Raw genomic sequence first — 16,507 nt, forward strand, 5'->3', positions numbered from 1 at the left:
GTTTATGTTTCGACCCGGCTTGAAGAATTCATCAGCCCACATTTGGACAACATTTGGAAAAGTGTGAAAGTCCTTAGGAGCGCAAACTGTTATTTTTCTGAATGCTGTATGATATAGCCTAGTGTTATGTAATAGGCTTGATTTATTCATTTATTTCGTTTAATTTTCTTGACAATTAAGATGCTGCATGTGTTTATCCAGTCTAATCGAAGTGTGCGTCTCTCCCCCGACTTTCCCAACAAAAATCCCGCCCCCTCTCAGAAAATACATAAAACTGACTTTAAATGCGTTTAAAAGTAGCCTATTAAAATGGTACAATGGCATTGCTCAGTTCAACGTTTTGGGAAATCGGGCATTTTGTCCCGCGTCAGCATTTATTCAAAAGTTAATAGCGCTCAACATTCAAAAGGTAAATAAGGATTTATTGACGATCCGACCGACCGTGACCCGAATATCATTAAAAATATTTTTGGATGACTCGTAACCGCGGGTAACCGCGGGTGGCCGCGGGCACCCGCTCATTTTGGATCAACCCGCGCATCACTGACAGGCGAGCATACAATTAGTCAATCAATGAGGACTAGACAAGGGGGCGTGGTAACCGGAAACAAGAAGGCAGGACACAGGGAGCACATGGCAAACACAAACCAAGACAGAGCCATGTGTTCATGCATAACCCAAACAAAGACACATTAAACAATGACAAAACATACAGAGCTGTCAGAGGAGAACCCTGACAACCTCAATGATGCCCTCTGTTGGTAGGGAATAGTAAGATGGCCGCTCGAGCACTTCCGGTGGCTTCACCGCGTGATGGCAGTTTAGAACGCGATGAGCTATCCAGTCATTTATATAGATCAGTGGCTGCCACTAACAACTATTTTTATATCGATTAATCTATCGACTAATTTAGCGATTAATTGATTAATCTATTGACTAATTTATCACAATGATTTGTAAAATTTTTTATTTAACTTGCAACGTTGGCCTTCAGTAGTGTACTATAAAAAAAGTATAAATGTAAACAAGCCCTTGACAAAATGTAAAACTAAAAGAGTAAAAATGTAAAAAGGTACACATTTGTTAACCAACATAACAAAAAAAAAGAGAATATCAGCAAATACTTTTTATATAGAATAGTGTTGTCACGATACCAAAATTATGACTTCGATACGATACCAGACTAAAATACCTCAATACTGATACTGAATTGATACCATGGCAAAACACTGTAAAAGCAATTGAATACTATGACAGAACTTACTATTCATTGTTTTATCATTGTTTCAGGGTTAAAAAACCCTAAAAGCTCACTTGGCCGGCATGTTCCTGCCCTGCCCTGCCCTGCTTCACACAGAATATTAGGTCCGGCCCTTTAAGAGCTGCACGGACCAAATTCATTGTAACACCCGATTTCTCATTCAACTCTGTATACGTTCACTAAAGACATATCCGACTGCGTTAACCCAAATACTCTCCAGGACGTGCATTTTTACATATTTTTTACCATTCAAACCCAATAATCCGCGAAACTGGCGTCGCAATCTGTCTGAGTGAAAGGTGTGTGCGCGCACTTAAGGTCGGAGTCCGGCAGCGCTTGCGAGCACGTCTTGGCCGCGCCGCACTCTGTTGCTTTCTTTTTCCTGAGCTGCGATTAATATATACACTCACCTAAAGGATTATTAGGAACACCATACTAATACTGTGTTTGACCCCCTTTCGCCTACAGAACTGCCTTAAAGGTCCCGTTCTTCGTGTTTTTTTGAAGCTTTGATTGTGTTTGCAGTGTGCAATATAACATGTGTTCATGTTTCGTGTGTAAAAAAACACTGTATTTTTCAAACAATTTACTTATCTGTATACCGCTGTTTTCACTGTCCTCAAAACGGCTTGAAAGATTTCCCTGTTCTATGAAGTCCCTCCTTCAGAAATACGTAACGAGCTCTGATTGTGCCAGCGGTTCCCGTGTTGTGATTCCACAGCAGCTTAGCGCACGCAGAGCGCACATTACCGGAAAGTTCACGCCTCTTACCATAACGGGGATACATGCGCTCAATGATCTATAAGTACAGCATCCCTGGGAAAGCCAAACAAAGGTGACTTGACTCCGGGATGAAAATAACAGCGTCTCGACGACATGGCGACAAACAAACTCTACAAACGCAACCGAACGCAACACTTCCTCTACTCCACGCGGGAGCAACAAGACCACGCCCCCTTTTTCGCGTACTCTTGTGGGCGGAGGTTAGTCGACAAACTGCTCTACTGACATAATTAAAGCAGGATGTACAGAGTTGTAGTCCCAACCAGCCGTTCGCTGTAGGCTTTGAAAGGGAACTTCTGTTAAATAAAATATCTCGCTTGGCATTGAACTTTGAGCTTTATAATTTTACAGGTATTATATATGCTCTAACAGCAACATTACACACTAACTAAAGTTTGAAAAATGGGATCACGAAGAACAGGACCTTTAATTCTACATGGCATTGATTCAACATGGTGCTGAAAGCATTCTTTAGAAATGTTGGCCCATATTGATAAGATAGCATCTTGCAGTTGATGGAGATTTGTGGGACGCAGTCGATTGTATCGACCAATCGCGACAGGCCTACTTATTTTGAAGACAGAGTGCGCGTGTTCTCTGTCACTCTCTGCCCTATCACAAGCGCAGCAGTCATCTAACTTACTGTAACGGATAAATAAGGCAGGATACAATAGCAAGTAAAAGCTTGTTTATTTAGACAGAAGATCGCAGGTAGAAACCAGAAGGCCACTGGAATCACTCGATGATATGGCAGAAGATCGCAGGTAGACAGCAGAAAGCCACAAGGATCAGAGCGGTGCGTTGGCAGATGGTCCGGGCAGCACAGGGACGCTGCAGACAACCCAGTTTGGTGACGACGGTGAACACGGTGATGGTGGAACTCCAGGGTGCACACGGAACACCTGAAACAGGCAACGCAGGAACACAACGGGCACAGGCGGGAGAACACACGAGACATCCAAACAAACGCTCTGACAAAGACAAAGAGAATACAGAGGGACTAAATAGGGTGCGCTGATGATCTGCAGCTGGAGCGCTGATCAGCTGCGACAGGTGTAATGATCATCAGCCAACCAGCGGCTCCGCCCCATACAAACACACATACACACACAAGAATGAGATGGTGAATTCATGAACCGTGACAGTACCCCTCCCCCTAGGAGCGCCTCCTGACGCTCCCAGGAGAACCTACCTGCTGATTGTAATCATCAATAAGGGAGTGGTCCAGAATGTCCCTAGCAGGAACCCAACTTCTCTCCTCCGGACCGTAACCTTCCCAGTCCACCAGATACTGGAATCCGCGTCCCCTCCGTCTCGAGTCCAGAATACGATTAACCGAATACGTTGGTTCCCCATCTACGAGTCGCGGCGGTGGGGGAACCGGGACTGGCGGATTAAGACGGGAATGAAAAACTGGAAAGACATGAAAGGCAGGGTGAATTCTCCTGTACGCTGGAGGAAGTTTGAGGCGGACTGTCACCGGACTAATGATCTTGGTGACAGTGAACGGGCCGATAAATTTGGGAGCAAGTTTATTAGACACGGAGCGGAGCGGAATGTTCTTGGTAGAAAGCCACACTTTTTGACCCACGACGTATACGGGAGGCTTCGACCGGAGGCGATCGGCTTTAGCCTTGGTATGCGCCCCCACCTGGAGCAGAGTCTCACGGGCTCTGGTCCATGTGCGGTGGCACCTCTGGACAAAGGCGTGAGCAGAGGGGACCGCGACTTCGGAATCCAGACTCGGAAAAATAGGTGGCTGGTAACCTAGACTACACTCAAAAAGGGAAAGGCCCGTGGATGACACTGGTAACGCGTTGTGAGCGTACACCCCCATAGAGAGTTGTTGGCTCCAGGATGAAGGATTCTTGGAAACCAAACATCGCAACATTCTCTCCAGATCCTGATTGGCTCGCTCAGTTTGACCATTGCTCTGGGGGTGGTAACCCGAAGACAGACTGACCGTCGCCCCTAGTAATTTACAAAACTCTCTCCAAAATTTGGACACAAATTGGGAACCTCTGTCGGAGACCACGTCCATCGGGAGGCCATGTAACCAAAAGACGTGGTCTATAACAGACACCGCTGTCTCCTTGGCTGAAGGCAATTTGGGCAAGGGAATAAAATGTGCCGCCTTCGAGAACCGGTCCACTACGGTTAAAACAACCATCATGCCATTAGAGGGTGGGAGGGCAGTGACAAAATCTAGCGCAATGTGGGACCAGGGTCTCGAAGGAATAGCCAGCGGCTGTAGTAACCCATCAGGAGGTCGATTAGACGTCTTACCAACAGCACAAATTGAGCAAGCCAGGACGAAACTGCGAATGTCGTGAGCCATACATGGCCACCAGAATCGTTGCTTTATTAAACTGCAAGTACGGTTTACTCCTGGATGGCAAGCGATATTGGAACAGTGACCCCATTTAATGACTTCGGACCTGAACTTCTCCGGTACAAATAATCGACTCGGTGGGCAGCCGGGCGGAGGCGTTACCCCTTCTAAGGCCAATTTGACCTTCGATTCGACCTCCCATGTGAGTGTAGAGATAACTATCTTCTCTGGCAAAATGCACTCTGGAGTAACCGGGCGTTCGGAAGGATCAAAAATTCGAGATAAAGAATCGGATTTGATGTTTTTGGACCCGGGGCGGTACGAGAGAGAAAAGTCAAAACGTCCGAAAAAAAGTGCCCACCGAGCCTGCCTGGAGTTAAGTCTTTTGGCAGATCTAATATATTCGAGGTTCTTATGGTCCGTCCATACTATAAAAGGTACCCCCGACCCTTCTAACCAATGACGCCACTCTTCCAAAGCCAACTTAACTGCCAACAATTCTCTGTTACCAATGTCATAGTTGCGTTCGGCAGGTGTCAAACGGGGGGACAAAAACGCGCAAGGATGCATCTTATCATCCGAAGCAGAGAGTTGGGAAAGGACCGCTCCTACCCCCACCTCTGACGCATCGACCTCTACCACGAACTGACGTGCTGGATCAGGGGCTACTAAGATGGGAGCTGAAACAAAGTGGCTTTTGAGGTTGGTAAATACAGTCTCAGCTGTATCGGACCACCTGAACGTCACCCTGGGAGAGGTCAAGGCAGTCAGAGGCGCGGCTAGCTGGCTGAAGTTGTGAATAAAACGCCGATAGAAGTTGGCGAATCCCAGAAACCTCTGTGGGGCCTTACGGGAATCTGGACTTGGCCACTCTACCACAGCCTTAACCCTGTCGGGATCCATACACACCCCCTCGGATGAAACGATGTATCCTAGGAAAGGAACAGACTGTGCATGAAACGCGCATTTCTCCGCCTTGACAAAAAGCCCATTCTCTAGCAACCTCTGAAGCACTCGTCTGACGTGTTGAACATGTTCCTGGAGAGACAAAGAAAAAATCAATATGTCATCCAGGTAAACATATATGAACTGGTCCACCATGTCTCTCAACACGTCATTGACGAGTGCTTGGAAAACCGCTGGGGAGTTGGATAGCCCGAACGGCATCACCAAATATTCAAAATGGCCCCTGGGGGTATTAAATGCGGTTTTCCATTCATTCCCCTCCCTGATGCGAACCAAATGATAAGCGTTACGTAAATCCAATTTTGTGAAAACGGATGCTCCCTGCAACCTCTCAAAGGCTGAAGACATCAGCGGTAAAGGATAGGTATTCTTGACCGTGATGTTATTCAGCCCTCGGTAATCAATGCAAGGTCCCAGAGAACCATCCTTCTTCCCCACAAAAAAGAACCCCGCCCCCGCTGTAGAAGAGGAAGGACGGATGAATTTGGAAGCTAGAGAATCAGAAATATATTTCTCCATGACCTCCCTCTCAGGAACAGAAAGAGAGTAAAGCTTGCCTCTAGGCGGAGACTTACCTGGGAGTAAATCTATAGCACAGTCATAGGGACGATGCGGAGGAAGAGAAGCAGCGCGGGACTTACTGAACACTTCCTTCAGGTCGAGGTACTCAGAGGGCACGTTAGACAAATTCACCATCTCCTTCTGAAAAACAGGACGAGACACAGACGAACAGGCAGATACAAGACAAGACTGATAACATCTTTCACTCCACGAAGAAACAGTGTGATGTCCCCAGTCGACCCTAGGATTATGTTGGACCAGCCAGGGGTGACCGAGGACAACAGGAGCCAGAGGGGAGTCCAGGAGCAGGAAGGAAATCTGTTCAGTGTGGTTGCCAGAAGTGATGAGTGTCAGTGGTCTGGTGGTGAGCGTGATGGGTGATAATTCCTGGCCGTTGAGCGCATTGACGGATAATGTGTCCTTGAGTGGGATGATGGGAATACCAAGTGTGTGAGCCAAAGTCAAGTCCATAAAATGACCTTCCGCCCCCGAATCCAGAAGTGCTTGACAGGGGTGAGACCGGGCTGTCCACAGCAGTCTTACCAGAAGGAGAGTTGAGGATGAGGTCTTATCCACGGAGATCCCGCCCGACAGTAGCCTTCCCTTTACCGCCGGGCTTGGTCTTTTACTGGACAGTTGTTCAGGAAGTGGCCCACTCCGCCACAATAAAGGCAAAGACCAAGGGATCTCCGTCTCTCTCTCTCCTCCCGGGAAAGCCGAGCACGACCCACCTGCATGGGCTCGGGATCGATGTTGGGGCTGACCGCATCACCTCCGCTAGCCTGAGGACCTTCGACACCTCCAGACTGGAAAAACGTCTTGGACCGTCGTTCCAGCCGACTCAGGCGTGCGTCCACCCGTAGTGCTAGATCAATAAGTCCGTCGAGTCTCTCCGGCAGATCTAATGAAAAAATCTCCTTCTGGATGCGGTCAGCCAGCCCATGCAGGAACATGTCCCACTGTGCCTCCTCGTTCCAGTGGCACTCGGCAGCTAGGGTTCTGAACTCGATGGAGTAGTCCGAGACCGAGCGGTTACACTGACGAAGGTCAGCGAGTTGGTGAGCTGCTTCCTTGCCAGCCACCGCCCCGGTCAAACACCCGCTTCATCTCCTCAGATAGTGCCTGGAACGAGGAGCAGCATCGATGTTGGTTCTCCCACACCGCCGTTCCCCATAGCGCAGCTCGTCCTGATAGTAGTGTGAGAACGAAAGCCACCTTTGACTCCTCTGTGCTGAACGTAAGCGGTTGGAGAGCAAAAAACATGGAACATTTGGTTAGGAATGCTCTACAATAGTTTGTCTCACCAGCGTAACTCTCCGGAGTGGGTAATCGTGGTTCGTGCTGGCGGTTGATGGTAGATGGTGTGGGGGGAATCGGCGGTGGGCTGGGCACAGCGGGACTGACGAGTTGTTGTATTCGTTGGGTCAGCTCGGACACCTGTGCTACCAATACCTGCACCGCTCGTCCTGTGACAGCCAGATTTTCCTCCTGTTGGTCCATTCTGGAACTGCTGTGAGTTAGGTACTCGTTGAGATCAGATGAACTTGCTGTATCCATAATGGTCAGAGCGCTCTGTAACGGATAAATAAGGCAGGATACAATAGCAAGTAAAAGCTTGTTTATTTAGTCAGAAGATCGCAGGTAGAAACCAGAAGGCCACTGGAATCACTCAATGATATGGCAGAAGATCGCAGTTAGACACCAGAAAGCCACAAGGATCAGAGCGGTGCGTTGGCAGATGGTCCGGGCAGCACAGGGACGCTGCAGACAACCCAGTTTGGTGACGACGGTGAACACGGTGATGGTGGAACTCCAGGGTGCACACGGAACACAGGAAACAGGCAACGCAGGAACACAACGGGCACAGGCGGGAGAACACACGAGACATCCAAACAAACGCTCTGACAAAGACAAAGAGAATACAGAGGGACTAAATAGGGTGCGCTGATGATCTGCAGCTGGAGCCTTTAGAACGATTCAGTCCGATTTGGTGAACTGATTCGTTCACTAAAAAGAACCGGTTCAAAAGAATGATTAGTTCGCGAACCGGACATCACTAACGTACCAGAGAAGGAGCGATTGCTAACAAAGTTATTTATAGTAACTACTGAGTTGTGAGAGCTGTGCTGTCAGCGCGAGTTTATTGTGTTTGTATCTGAGAGTTCTGAATAAACACGAGTCCCAGTCACGCCGAGTCCGTCTTCAACATTATTACCAACTTTGTTACACATACAATGTACCATTACAGCGAGATGAACGAGTTAGTAAATGTTGATTATAGCATTATTTTTAGATATGTTCATATCATATGAAAAGCGTCAGTGACGCGCATTGAGTACACAGCGCAAACAAAGACACAACAGCAGTAATCGAATGTAATCCAGTTTATTGTGGGGATAGCTGGCTAGCCTAGCCCAGATACGCTCACGCTGACCCCCCTTCTGCTTAATCTCGCGCCGCGTTTGGTGCCTCCGCTGTGGGCCAGATGCAGTACTGGGGGTCGGGGATGTTGAAGGCCAACCGGCCAGTGCAGCCTGAGCTTCGGCGTGCGTGAGGTTTATCTCTAAAGATGTGACTCTGCTGATGTTGAGCAGAAACTCACAACTGTATGTAGAACAGATAGACGCGACGAGGACGTACAAAAACACTGACTCACAAGATAGAAAACACGAAAACACCGTTCTGTCGGGAGAGAGAGAAGCCGCAGTGTGTGCACGAATAATGAATAATTAGCTACACATAAGAAATCACTGATCACAGATCAGAAGGAACTGAAAAAATACTTCTGTTTTCATTTGTACATCCAAACACTGAGAAACTGCCAGCATTCACTCGTTCACAAGCCATGATCTCTCGAGTGCTTGCATGGGCGTGCCAGATTCTCTGGGCAGAGGAAAGGGAGGTAACCGTTCCTGTGTGGACGTCAAAACAGGAGACTTCAGGATTGGCTACTCTCGGCTGTCATTTTCTCAAAGGCAGAGAAAGACAGCCAGAACTCGGTTTTACACCGATCAACATTTCTATCCACTTGGGGACAATATTCAGGCTGGGGGAACTCATATTAATGTTGAAATACCTCATAAAATGAAAATTTCATGCCATGGGACCTTTAAGGGAAAACTGCGTAGGATGTGCGTGCGCACGGTTTTATAAATCCGAATATTTCTGTGCGTACGCACGTCCTATGTTTCATCCGTACGCCACTCCTGACGCAAATCCTACGCAAAGTTTTATAAATGAGGCCCCAGAACTCTATAACAAAATTACTTACGTTATATACTGTATAAACCAAATGGTTGAGCAAACCACACTCAGTGATTGCATTTCACAGGTAGCTAAAGACAACAGCAGTTCTTTTTCAATCTGGTCTTTCAAGCTAACTAAAATAATAATGTTATACATACAGCCATGGGTGAGGATACACTTGGTCCTGTCTGTCCTCTGAATATTGTTGGGATGGCCATATCCTTTAGACGCTGTACCGTGGTACGGGTAACTGTCCATATTTTCCAAATAGTCATCTGGTCCAAAATGCTTTGAGCAAACACGCACTTTCTTGATTGAATCTACCGGTGTTTTGATATCTATGTTCAAAGCAGCCAAGTGCCGGTCACATTGGAAGTTACCTAGTTGGGGACTACTTTCAGGCACTGTGTAATATCATTGCACTGCTGCACACATGGTGCAGCAAAGTTCCTTGATCATTACACAGGAATGAGAGTATCCATATCTGTCTAGAAAATCACAACTTTTAATTTTATGTCCGTCTTAGTACACGATGTAACTACAGAAGAGTCAAGTTTTAAATAGGAAAAATATTGAAAGTCTTTGGTAATTTTTGAGCGCGATGCTAATGGTTTAATCTGATTCAATGATGTATGCTAAACTATGCTAAAAGCTATGCCAGATACAGAGATCGGCTGAATGGATTCAAAAACGGTAAAACTCAACTCTAATGGACTTGGAAAATGAGCCTATTTTCAAAAAAAGTGGAGTGTACCTTTAAGTTATAAACATACCTTTATCTGCACAGAGGGATGGTGTTCACAAACATGTTCTATGTATTATTTCCTCCTTTTGCACTTTGCAAACATTTTTTGCAAATTTGATATCCTCCAGTCCAGGACAACCACACGTAATTAATTTTCTATATCCAAAGTTTCCCTTTCGAACGGTCAGTCATATTGCGTCTATTGCTAGACGCAGAGGGAAAACTCCTTTTCTTGAAATACTTGTAAAATAACACAGTGCTACTGCACAGCCATAACAGTGCTGAGGCGTAACTGCGCAAACCAATTGGTGCGGAGCCTGCCAAACTGAGCACAGAGCCCGCCAGAATGGGCGGGGCATCTGCTTATAAAAGACACTTGAATTGCCATGGATTCAGATTTATTCTCCTTTAGCGACGATCTACGGAACTTCGCTGACCCTCCTACTCGAAGCCTTCTTCTCGCCGATGATAGAGCCTGCAGCGGAACAGCAAGCTAGCCAATAGCCAGCTTGATCCAGCGTTCGAGCCAGCGGCCTGTCTGATTAGCATGCTCAATCGCCTGTGATCCTGCGAGCTGTCATGCTGTTTCCCTGCGCTCTCCGGTGAAAACACTGGTGTATCCTTTGTTTGCAATATTCACAAAAGAGCAAGCAACGTTATTGCAAATGTCACGCCACACCTGTGGCACATCTGCATGACGTGGAATGGCACGGCAAGTGTGTTGTTTGCCTGGGCAATGACCACACAGACGCAGCTCTTGTCGGATCCGGCTGCTCTCACAGCGAGAGTATGCCGCTTTCCTCTCTCCACTCGAGGATAGTGCTCTTTTCAGAGCGTGACTCCACACCACACCCAACCCCTTACCGTCTCAGCTCTGCAGTGTCTCCAAGGCTGGTGTTGACGGCGAACTCATCCACGTCCTCACGAAAGCCGTCAGCGAGCTAGGCCTCAATTGGGCCTCACCGGAGGAGCCTGCACGCAGCCGACTGATTCCTGCCGGGGCACCAACAGACCCCTTGACAGAGAGCAGAACCATTCTTCCCGGAGGTCCACGATGAACTGGCAAAATTGTGGCGAGCCCCTAATTCTGCCTGCTTGCGTCCATCTTCCTCATCCGCCCTCTTCACCATCAACGGTGCTGAGGAAAGAGGGTATGAGAAGCTGCACGCGTCTGACCGTCCGCAGCGGTAGGATTGAAAGCCAAAGTGTCGTACCCGTCTAAGCCCTACAGAAAAACCTCACAGGTAGGGCCTACATGTCCACTGGCCAGGCAGGCTCCACCTTCCACTCGATAGCGGTCCTCCAAGTTTTTCAGGCCAAACTCCTCCGTGCTATGGATGAGACTGGACCTGACCCAGAAGCTTTCCGCAACCTCCGTAGCATCACAGACCTGGTCCTGCGTGCTACGAAAGTCACCGCCCAGGCCATAGGCAGATCTATGGTCAACCTTGTAGTGTTAGAGCGACACCTGTGGCTGAACTTAACGAAGATCAAGGAAGCCGACAGAAACTGAGGGTGCATTCCATTCGACAGGGTCCCTACGCACTGTTCACTGCTCCCTACTCCCTGAGCACTGTATATCAGTTGAAGTGGACTTCGCTGACAATAATCGCTCATTTGGAACGCCCTGCAACGTCATTAAAGAAAGGCAACGAAGGGTGCAGATTATGATATAACATAAATTAATATTGTAATTTACTTTACTTTCAAATTGAAAACCATATAATAAGTATATACATTTACAAAACACAAGGTATGTATCTAAAAATATAATCAAAACATTGTCCATTAGTTTACTTATAAGTTACCTGTATTGACTATGAACAGATTTGAAGCTGCACCTGTCATTCAATATGAAAATACTTTGATTTGGTTAACTATGTATAAATGTAGGCTATTCTTAATCAATGGTATTTGTAGCGGTCTCATCTCACGCGCTTTCTTTCCCAAGTGCAGCTGCATATAACATTCCTGAGGAAAATAAAGTAAAATATAAAACATGACAGCCCTCAGGTGCTTCTCAACACTTTTAATTTGTTTACATATTCATAAAATATAATATACGAATGTAACAGTTATTGCCATAACCATTCATAAATACTCTAGTTTGTATAATAACTATGAATATTCAAATGCATATGTAAACTCCTCAATCGCAGAGCTGTTTAAAAACTCTTCTAACCAACGGCTCTGACAGGGGATGCATGCGACGCGCAAAGACATTTGGGTGATTTTCACTCTCTACTTCCTGTGAAGTGATGTATCGATGTTCCCTTCTTCCCTACGCCGTTCGCAGTACCCTTCGGACTGAACATGTTCGCTCCCTTTGGATTGGAATCTCACTTAAGATGGCGGAATACCCTCTGAAGTCCACTTCGCAGTCCACTTAGGGTCGAATGGAACGCACCCTGAGGGTGAACACAGGATATATATACACATGATACAAACAAAGAACCTTAACCAGATAATTAACAAGACACATTTATAATACATTTTAAGATATGCTGTTTGTGCTGATTGCGTTCAAAAGTGTTCATTTGAACACTTGCATAAACTTTACATAAATTTAAGAGAAAAGTCAGGAACAATAACTATGGACAGGATACAAACCTTGACAGAACGTTAGCCAAAGTTATGAGAATGTTCCCTGTTAGCAGGGATGACTCTATCCACAAATACTTTGGTGTAAAAACTGCATGCCAAATGATAGCATGAAATTGTGCATGATACAGCAGGAGACTGAGTCAATGTTATTAACTGGGGATTAAATTGTTAGAATATTAGAAACATTTATCCTGATCATAAAGAGCTGAAGCTAATTATATGAACTGTTTGACAGGTGATCTAAGTATTGTGTTGCTTGAAGTTTCTGGAGCTGGAAAGAGTTCAATGGGAAATGCAATACTGGGTCGAGAGGCGTTTAAAGAGAGCGGAACCAGAGAGAGTGAGATACAGAGTGGAAAAGTAGAAGACAGAACGATCTCCATCATCAACACTCCAGGATTATTCAACGATCAACTGACTGATGAAGAGATAAAGAAACAGATGATGAAGAGTCTGGAGCTCTCTGATCCTGGTCCTCACGTGTTCCTGCTCATCGTCAACTTGGAAAACTTTGAGGAGGATGTGAGGAACATTGTGGAGAAAATTAAGATCTTTGGAGATCAAGCTTTGAATTTCACAATGGTGGTGTTTATTGAAAAAAAAAAAAAAAAAAGGAAGCCCTTTAAATGTAGTGGAAAATGTAAGGAACTTGTCAGGAAACTCGGAGGACAATATTATAAAACCAACAGTATCAATAGGAATAATCGAAGACAAATTCTAAAGGAGATTGATGAATTCATCAAAAAAAAAAAAAATGCTGGGCGATATTGCAATAACAAGATTCACAAAGAAGTGAAAAATGTGACAGTCTCAAGCCAGGAGAAACGAAAAGAGGAGGAAAGCAGAGAAATGAGTCAAGAGAAACAACAGACAACAGAAGAAAAACATCCAGCTCAAGGTGAGAACTTTTAAAGACCCCCTGTGGTGAAAAGCAAGTTTTTAATGTTGTTTATATGCCTATGTGGTGTTTTTAATATGCTTTGTTGTAATCAATGTTTGGATGGGCTTTAGCAAATAATTCAACCCAGTGGAGACAGAGGGGACGAACCGAGGGCGGGGCTGAGCGGGACAGGGGGGCGGGTGAGACTCGCAGTGATGGATTGATTGACAGCTGTCAGACTCGCAAAGATGGAGAGTGACTGGAGTGACGCAACAGAGCGGTTATTCGAAGTAGAGGACTTTTCTCCTTTACCTGAAGTGGAGGAGGGTGAATTGTCTGTAGACACAGGGCCAGAGCCTTATCAATTCTCAAACTGCGTTAACTCCCGATGCTAGCGAAGCAGTAGCGCAAGAGAGAATGGGAACACTGACCTAATCTATGAACATTCAAATCCTCATACTGAATGCCACTAAAAATAGATCAGATACATGCAATGTATTTTATTCAAATCAACTGAATCAATAGGTAGTGCAGGACCAATAAGTTAAAACCTAATAGCCTATAAACAGATTTCCTCAAATAAAAGTTAGACTATATACGCCAGCACGTTACGATATTGTTGTTCGTTACCACAGCAACCACTTGCGTGGCAAGATTTTTCATGTATGAAAAGTATCTTCTGTACACATTACGGGCGGCAAAAATATTGCAAGAAAAGCCAGACATGTACTGACGTGTACTTATTTAACCATATTTTCTTCATTAGAATGTTGATAGCAAGTGTCAAGTGAGTTTCATTCATAATGTTTCTACTTCATGAAACATGAGAGTTCATACTGGAGTGAAGCCGTTCTCATCATGTGATTGAGGAAAACATTTCTTAGGGCATGGTGAGCTCTGAGAGTGAGCCGTTGAGGAACCATCATATGTCACGATGACCTGCAACGTCCAATAGGAAAATTCAACTGCAGTAGCCACCGTTCAACCTTAAGAGGGCAGCACTCAGATGTTTTTACACCATATATTGTAGAATTAAAACACTTTATGCCCAAATGTCAAAACATTTACTCGAATCTATGAACAGCTTTTTCATTTATTTTTCCCCTTTGTTTGGAAACAACACTATTTTGAGCGAAAGCTTTTTTTTCATAACGGTTTCAGATTTCTGAGGTCTCCTTACTAAAAGGATACTTGTTAAAGATAAATAAATGTTTATAAAGTTATTTTTATAATAAGAGTATATTAAAAGCTCTGAAAATAACAATAATAAACGGCAAACTCATCCATGTCCTCACAAAAGCCGTCAGCGAGCTAGGCCTCAATTGGGCATGGCCGGAGGAGCCTGCACGCAGCCGACTGGATGAGTGGTTCCTGCCGAGGCACCTTCAGACTCCTTGATCACAAGAAATATCTATCACAAATATCACTAATAAAGCCCCAGTCTTGCAGATCATTAACTAAAAAAAGTTGGTTTAGGGTTTAGTTAACCTTTAAAGTCCCACTAAAGTGCCTTGGAACGAGCAGCATTATTCAATGTGTTGACGTAATTTCCCCTGAAACAGCTGCAGCTGTTAGCAGCTCCTCCCCTTTTTTGAAACAGCCAATAGCGTTTCGTTATTACCACAGTTTGACTAGAGCCTTTCTGTTTTTTTAAAGCCAGTTTCCTCCGAATCTTACCGTTTATCATCATAATCTCCTCCATATCTCTTTGAAATACAGCATTCTGTGCAGCATTTAAATGGGTCCGATATGTTTTGTCGTCTGCGCCGACTCGCGCATATGATCCGCGCTGCGCTCTCGTGTCTGTAGTCAATGCCTCTGGTCTAGACTATGTGTGTGCGCTGCAGCGGTGTGCGTGAAACTATCGTGAACCCAGACTTCATTCGCCTCAATTGAAAACATATTTACACTGTCTGAATCGTTTCCTATCGCATGTATAGTGCGCTATGTGCAGTTCACCATGTAGAAAATAGTAAATGTGTGAACAACTGACCGTTTTCAGACGCAGTTCAGGGTGTATTTATATGTTTTGAATGCTTATATCTCCTTAATCCAAATGTATCATTGTTTTGGAACACAGCAGCTTATTCATAACCTTAAGGCTAAGATAATCATACTAAAAGCTAAAAAACGTTATTTTGATTTCAGTGGGCCTTTAACTATTCTCTGAAGCAGGGGAGTTCTCCACTGATGTTCTATGATGTTCAAAATGTTTCTAAGGCCAGGGTTGCCAACTCTGACAATGCGTCAGAGTTGGCAACCCTGGCCTTAGAAACATTTGGCGTGAGACACACGCTTCCAGGCTCTGTCTCACAGTCTCACTCTGCCCGACTTAGGCCCAATCCCAATTCTTTTTTATACCCCTTCGCCTTCCCCTACCCCCACGTGTTCCCCTTGCCCCTTGAAACAGAGTGCCAAGGCGTAGGTGTGAAAATATTCTCATAAGAAATGGGACACCATTACTATACCATTACATGTCATCACACGTCATCATACCCCGTTTATTTTATTAGTGTCCTGTGACATTTAACCAGTATAAACAGGCGCGAGCACGTTTAACAAATTACGCACTCCCAACAGAGTTTTGCGTTGTATTTGGACTTAATAAAACGGCGCTCATTTTCAGTTCAAAAACGTATGAGCCAGAGTTTCCTAAGATGATACAGAATGATACAGAACATACAAGGCTGGTGAAGCCGCTTTTCCATCGGGCCAAACTGTTCTCTTTGTTTATTAACCGTTCCATTCTGTGCTGATCCAAGCCGTCCAGTACGGATATGTTTTCGTTATCTACTGTTGTGCTGCGATGATGTTCATAAGTTATACGTCAACTTAGTCAGTTGTTGCCTTGGTAACGCAAGAGTTTACAGACAATATGTATGGTAAATACCGACTGCGTTATGAAGGATGACCAGATATATTTTTAACCATTATATTGTTATTATTATGTGTTCAATTCACTCAAAGTGCGTTTAGCAAGCTACGGAGAAACTGGCAGGCAGGCGACACGCAAGTGATCGATCACGAGTGGCAACATACACACAATCTAGCAGCACGGTAGTCGGTGGAGGGAACCTGAAAAATCTTCGTTTGAAGGGCTATCTGGCTGGCCCTTCCCCTTACCCCTAC

At 45.3% G+C, this 16,507-nt stretch overlaps 1 protein-coding gene across 1 annotated transcript in view; it reads left to right on the plus strand.

Annotated features, from left to right (window-relative positions):
* LOC307132980 (uncharacterized protein) overlaps window positions 1-16,507 on the plus strand; it is a 116,255-nt gene that overhangs the window by 58,346 nt on the left and 41,402 nt on the right. The window contains exon 3 of the mRNA XM_079827646.1: window positions 12,734-13,396. Coding sequence (XP_079683772.1) covers window positions 12,734-13,396 — 663 coding nt within the window. The remainder of the gene's footprint in view (window positions 1-12,733; window positions 13,397-16,507) is intronic.

Source organism: Gobio gobio (genome assembly GCF_949357685.1).
Source record: "Gobio gobio genome assembly, chromosome: 10".
Classification (NCBI taxonomy): Eukaryota; Metazoa; Chordata; class Actinopteri; order Cypriniformes; family Gobionidae; genus Gobio; species Gobio gobio.